This window comes from Lagenorhynchus albirostris, chromosome 2 (genome assembly GCF_949774975.1).
Source record: "Lagenorhynchus albirostris chromosome 2, mLagAlb1.1, whole genome shotgun sequence".
In the NCBI taxonomy this organism is placed as follows: Eukaryota; Metazoa; Chordata; class Mammalia; order Artiodactyla; family Delphinidae; genus Lagenorhynchus; species Lagenorhynchus albirostris.
Window position 1 is genome coordinate 147,403,687 of NC_083096.1, and position 6,924 is coordinate 147,410,610.

At 55.4% G+C, this 6,924-nt stretch overlaps 1 protein-coding gene across 1 annotated transcript; it reads right to left on the reverse strand.

Moving 5' to 3' along the window:
* Positions 1-3,289: 3,289 nt before the first annotated feature.
* On the reverse strand, positions 3,290-4,936 carry FOXE3 (forkhead box E3). Its single transcript, XM_060142608.1, has one exon. It carries the CDS (start codon positions 4,934-4,936, stop codon positions 3,983-3,985), a length of 954 nt encoding a protein of 317 aa, XP_059998591.1. The 3' UTR covers positions 3,290-3,982.
* Between the last annotated feature and the right edge of the window lie 1,988 nt (positions 4,937-6,924).

Sequence of the window (6,924 nt, forward strand, 5' to 3'; positions counted from 1 at the left end):
CTCTTCTAAAACAAATCACTGGGCTCCCCATGAGCAAGTGCCTTTCAGCCACCAGAAGCCCCCCCCCCAGCCCAAAATAGCATACAAATGGATCCTGGCTTCCTTCCACTGATTTCCTGCTCGAATCAGGTGCATACAAGGTGGCCAATAGGTGGCGCTTTTGTCTCCACAAAATTAATGAGGGGAGAAGGGGGGAGAGAGAGAGAGGAGTTCAGGGAAAGGGGAGAGAGAGGGGAAGTGTCCAAGAGGGAGGAAGTGGAAAACTGGAAGAAAAAGGAAACCAGAACTTGTCATTTGGCTTGGAAAAGTAGCTTTCAAGATCAGGACTGTGGGTGTGAGTTGGGGGGACATGGATATTGGGGTGAGCTGAGGAATTTTATTGGTGTCTGGGGCTTTCCATCTAAGTTTCCACCTCCACTGGCCTCTTTCTCAGAGGAAGAGAATGACTTTGGAGCCAGGGGAAACTGGAGTCCAGTTCTGAGTCAGTTACTTTGCAGCTTGACCTGGGTAAGTCACTTAACCTTTATGAGCCCCAATTTCATCATCTATTAAGTGGAGCTAAGAATTCTAATAATGCCATCCTGCATTCCAGGAATAAACTGTACTTGCTTGATTGTGCATTTTTGTAATACACTACTGGCTTCAATTTGCTGATATTTCATTGAGGAGCTCTGCATCTTCTTTCATATGTGAGAATGACTATTTTGCGTGTTCACCCCTTCTTTATCAGTTGTTTTTTTAAATATAAATTTATTTACTTATTTACTTATTTATTTTTGGCTGCACTGGGTCTTCGCTGCTGCACGCGGGCTTTCTCTAGTTGCGGTGAGCAGGGGCTACTCTTCGTTGCCGTGCATGGGCTTCTCATTGCGGTGGCTTCTCTTGTTGCGGAGCACAGGCTCTAGGCGCACAGGCTTCAGTAGTTGTGGCATGCGGGCTCAGTAGTTGTGGTTCACAGGCTCTAGAGCGCAGGCTCAGTAGTTGTGACGCATGGGCATAGTTGCTCCGCGGCATGTGGGATCTTACCGGACCAGGGCTCGAACCCATGTCCCCTGCATTGGCAGGCGGATTCTTAACCACTGCGCCACCAGGCAAGTCCCACTTGGTGATTTTTTAAAGACAGAATTGAATTAGGGTTTTGTTTTGTTTTTTCAACACCTCCCAAGGTGTCAAAATTCTTAAGGCACTCTATGACATGTAGCTTTCCAGACAATGAACTCTGTAAGGGCATAAACACTCTCGTATTTGTATCTGTATTGGCCTCAGAGCCCAGCACAGGGCCTGGCACGCAGTAAGCCCTCAATGCTGTTGAATAAAGGAAAATTAAAGAGGCATTTTTGAAATAAAATCTTTCTGATTTTCCAGTTCAGTAGTGACCTTTCTAGTATTTCTGTGCAGACATTTCCCATCTTGTCCTCACTATTTCAAGATCCCAGGGACAGAGACCTATGTGGCAGAGGCAGGAATTGAATTCAGAACTCAAGAAGCACTTCCTGGCTTCAGTAGAGTAAGAAGGGTCCTCACCTTCCCTTCCGTGGACATTTTTTGGATTTAGAAGGAATTTTTCAAGAAGTGCTGTGAGGCAGGAGGAAGGGCTGTAACACCATTTGGAGCAGAAGAAAGTTTGCATTTTCATCTCTGTGGAGCTCTACTCCTTAGAGAACTGAGGGCAGGATCTTCGATAACCTGTTGGGCCCCGGGAAGGGACAATTTTCTTATTGGACCAGTGGGGACCTAGTCTCCACCTCCACCTCTTTCACCTCTTTCAGCTCTTTTGCAGATCACCACAAGGACTAAAAGTGAGAATGGGTAAGAAGGTGCCAAAGTACTGTCAACCCAATCATTATTCAGTACGTCAGGCACAATATTAGACACTAGGGATTCATTCACTCAGTCAGTCAGTCATCAAATATTAAGTGAAGGGCCACTATGCATCAGGCAAATTAGATCTGACTCTTGCCCACAGGGGTTAATAGCTGAGGGAGCAGGGTCTATCCAGGGTATTTCATACCAAGACTGTGCATACTTACTGCCCTACCTCCAAAGAGGGCCTTCCCTACCTTCTCAGATTTCCTGAACCGGTCTTCTCTATGAGCTGCCTATGCTCCATGTTCACCCTCAATCACTGCCCTGGAGCCTTAAACTCTTGCATCTAAGAGAGGAGCACCAGGCACGTCCAACATGCAAATCACGTTCACCCGGAGCTCAGACACACTGATCCCCTCCCCCGCCCTTCCCCACACCTCATCCAGGCCCTACTAGACTGAAAACCCTGGGGCAAAGGAGCTTGGAAAAGCCTGACGCTTAGCATTTGGGTCAGCACCAGAGAGCAGGATAGGGTCAAAGGCCAACTCCCTGCCTCATGCTGCAACCTCCTAGTGTCTGCTCAGTGCTGCCCTGTCCTTGGTGCTGGGGACAGTCATGAGTCAGCTCAGGTCCCTGCTGCCCCAGCTCCCAATCCAGCAGGGGAGGTAAAACAGGGGGCATAGCTGATGGTGCAGACCCAAGCTGCATCCAGCGGGGCATGTACGGTTCTGCAGCCTGCTCCCACTCCTTAAAGTAGGGAGTAGACTTTTAAACTGAGCCCCAGCCTTGGCACGGTGCCTTTCCTCCAGAATACTGTGCATGTACTAATCACCCGGGAATTTTGTTAAAATGTGGAATCTGATGATTCAGTAGATCTGAGTTAGAGCTTGAGATTATGCATTTCTAACAAGCTCCCAGGTCTCTGGGACCTGGACCACAGTTTGAGTGGAAGGCTCTAGACCTCTTGTCTCATTTCTCTGAGAACTGATTGGTAATGTCTCTTCCCCACGGATCCGTAAGTTCCTTAAGGCAGGGATCTTGCCCATTTGTTTAGTGATATATTCCCAGTGCTCGGCACATTCAGTAAGTCCTTGTTGGAGGAGTAGCCAGCGCTCCCTTATCCATGGGAGCTGGGAATAATCCCACACAGCAGACAAACCCACTGGCCAAATACACTCATTTGCAAGCCCCATCTCACCTCTACCAACCTCCGCGGCAGGTGATGGCATTTTACCAGGCCTACTATGTGCACAGCTATGGCTTAATCACATCCTAATCCTACTTCATGAACCTCTGCCTAATAACTCAGAAGGGGCTCACCCCATGTGGTGACCCAAGATCCTGAGCAAAGCTCCCCCACTGCCTCCCCAGACCACTCCCCCAAGTCACCAGCCGACACACCGGGCCCAGAGGAAGGTTTCTTCTTTCTTTTTAATTAAACTAGTTTTAATTAAAAAAAATAATAACCTAACAAGTCCCAAGTTTTCCATATGGTGGGGCAGCCCACTAACTCCCCTTGCAGTCAAGGAACCCCTGGTGCTGCTTGTCTCAGAGATGAAGAACTGTCCTCAGGGTCTGCAAGAGCTCAGCTAGGTGCGTCTGTATGGAAGGGGAGCGCTCTCCCAGTAAGAAACCGAGAACGTACAGGTAACTGGGGGGGTGCGGGGACAAACTTGTGGGGGGATGAAGGGACAACAGCAAGGGAGTCATAAACCTGGGAGTCTGACCTGGGTTTGACTCCTTGTCTTATAAAAACACCAGGGAAGGTTAAAGAAGTGAGGAGCCAGTCGGGAAGTGGCTTGAGATCGAAGGTCTGGCTTCAGAAGGCTTGGACTTCACCAGAAACCCGAGGTGAGGGCTCACAGGTGGTGATCCAGGGTCTCCAGACGTGGGACCCAAAAGGGCGCTGGCGGGTGGGGGGCGTGAACAGTGGAGGGCGAAGAAACGGGGGCCTTACAGTTCGCGGTGGGGAGGGGGATTCAGTCCGGTGGAGAGACAGCGGGAGGCTCCCCAGAGATGGGGGTTAGAGACAGATGCAACAGGTGTGCTCAGTCCATCAAGCAGAACTGGGAGCTCCGAGGTGCGCTCCAAGCCAACGGGGCACAGATGGGGGCTCCCAGGCAGCGCCCCGTCCTGGGGGAGAGGGGCCCGAGCCACTCCGCCGGGCTGGAAGGGCTCACAGGTAGCGCTCCAGCCCCGGCGCGTAGCCCGGCGGCCGCAGGTAGGCCTCCCCCGGGCCGAGCGGGCCGAGCGCGGCCGCCGGCCCTGCCAGGGCCAGCAGCGGCTCTGCGGGCAACGGTCCGGGGCCAGGACGCGTCGGGGGCAGCCCCAGGCGGTCGGGCGGCGGCGAGTAGAGAGTCGGGGAGGCGGCTGCCGCGCAGGGCGGGAAGGCGGCGTCGGGCGCAGCGCAGCAGGGCGGCTCGGGGGCGCCCAGCCCCGCCAGCTCGGGCGGCAGGCTCACCAGGCTGTCGACGCTGAAGAGGCGCGCGGGCGGCGTGGAGCCCGGAGCGGCGGGAGGAGGCGGCGCGAGCAGCGCGGGGCCGGGCGCGTAGGGCGCGTAGGGGAAGGGCGGCGGGCCGGCGGCGGGGGCGGGCGGCGCGGCAGAGAGCGCGGGCATCTCGGCGCGCTTGAACCGCTTGCGGCGCCGCAGGAAGCTGCCGTTGTCGAACATGTCGGCAGCCGCCGGGTCGAGCGTCCAGTAGTTGCCCTTGCCCGGGTTGCCCGGCTCCCGGGGCACCTTGACGAAGCAGTCGTTGAGCGTGAGGTTGTGGCGGATGCTGTTCTGCCACTTGCGCGGGCTGTCGCGGTAGAAGGCGAAGCGCTCGGTGATGAAACGGTAGATGGCGGCCAGCGTGAGGCGGCGGCCCGGGGCGTGAGCCAGCGCCATGGCGATAAGCGCGATGTACGAGTAGGGCGGCTTCCCTCGCTGCAAGGGCCGGCGGCGGCGGCGGCCCGGGCCCGGCGCTGGCGCAGGTTCCGGCTCCCCGCGGCCCGCGGCCGCCTCCTCGGGCTCCGGCCCGGGCTCGGCTCCGGCAAGCGGCGACGGCGGCGGCCCCGACGGCGCGACCGAGGGCGGGGCCGGGAAGCCCGAGAAAGCAGCGGGCGGCTCCATGTCGCTGTGCCCAGGCATGAGAATGCGGCGGCCCGCCCGAGCTCTCGGAGAGAGCTGGGGCCGCTGGCCCTCCTTATATGGACACGGCCCCCTCCCCCTGTGCCCCAAACCAGGGGCGAGGGCTCGGACCTTCTCCTCTGGCCAGCGCCTCCCCTCTAATTTGCCTTCCCAATCCTCTTACGATGCTGACAATTCTCCCCCATTCCCATCCCCACCCCCCAACATTTCACCCCTCCCTTGGTCTCGTCCCTTTGGGTCAGTCAGCCCCAGACCCAGCCTCATCCCTTCCTCATCTCCGTGGGGTCAGTCCCTGGCCCTGGCCCCGGCCCCATCCCACCAGATTCCGTCAGCCCCCTTTCCTTTCTGCTCCTCCCTCAACCTCCACCCCTTTGGCTCAATGCCAATCACAAATCCACCCATTCAGAGCACTCTCTGGGCCCCCTCCCCATTATGCTTCTCCCAGCCAACTCTGTCCCCTCCATCCTTCTTCTCTCCTAGTCCCCTCTCGGTCCCTCCAACCCCAGCTGGGGCAGAGATGAGAGCCACCCAGGGCCTGCCGCCTTGCTAGCCCTCAGCATCCTGCTACTGTGCTGGTCGGGGAGATGCCAGGCCCACCCTGGGACATTAGGCAATGGAGAAAGGTAGGGTGAGGGAAGGGGAGAGGAGGAGGCCGGCTTGTCTCAGGGGAGGATGTTTCCTGGCTCCAGGGTCAGCATCTCCGATCTCTGCTATCTCCCCCACAATCTTGTCCCATCCAGGCCAGCATCCTTTGAAAAAACAAAATCGTGAAAAGTGGTCCAGCTAGCAGATTTGGGAACTGGAGGACTGACGGCTTTAAATCAAGAGCCCCCTGGAAAATCTATAACTTGGAGTTGCCTTCTGGCTGCCTCTTCTCCATGCACCTTCTCTTCTAGAAAGAGGGCTCCCTTTCTCACACACTCATGTCATGCACACTGGGAAGATGCACAAAACACAGCCTGCACAGCCCAGAGTTCCAAGGAGCAGTTACTGGGTCAGAGAGTGACCCCCAAGTGCTTCCACAGACTGGAGGTCTGAGAGAGCTGCTTACTGGCCCAGAAATGCCAGACTCGCATCTCATTGGGGAAGGCGGGGTGGTCTTAGTCTTTATTAAAACCTGGCTCTAGGAAATACCAGCACACACCACACGGTTCAGAAGAGATGCAACCCTGAGCCTATTTCAGGAAACTTTTCCAAAGTGACAGGAAAGCCAGACCTGGCTTGGAGGGAACTAAAGGATGAAAGAGTCTTGTCTTAAAGAGACTTGTCTGTCTTAGAGGTAAGCAAGTTCAAGGGAACAGGGCTGGGAGTAGGTAAGGCAACTGAAGTGGCCCAGATTTAAGGGGCCTCTCACTCTTGGGGTGGTGCAAGTGCAGGGTCGGCATTTGAGAGCCAGTGCCTCCTTAAATTTGGGGCCCTAGGTGCCTCACCCCAGTTCTGGCCCTGATGTGGAGTGCCCCTGGGTACAGATGATCAAAACTAGCTATAGCAGCCAGAGGGCCTAGGACTTCAAATTCCAAACTTGAAGCTCCAGGACTCCGCTCTCCCAGCTCCAATCCCAGCTGATAATACACCAGCCACCATCACAGAGCACTGTGTATGTGGTAAACACTTACGCACATTAGCTCACTTAAACGTGAACACCTTGAGAGGCAGGTACTATTAATACCCCTGGTTTGCAGATAAGGAAACTAAGGCTTTGAGAGGTTAAGAGACTTGTCTAACCTCACACAGCTAGTAGGTGGCAAATGGGATTAAACCCAGAGTTCAGTGCCCTGGCACCAAGACTAGGAACACCGTAGCTTAAAGCCGAGACTGTAGAAATAATTTACTCTGGAGGCCTTCCAGCTCTCACGACTTCAGCTGCAAAGTTGATGCCTAGCCGCTCTGCTGACATGTCCAAGTGTGCATTGGGCATGACGCTCAACCTCGTGCACCCCCGACCCCATCCTCCTCCCCGTCCTGCGTTTCAAATCTCAGCCAGTGGA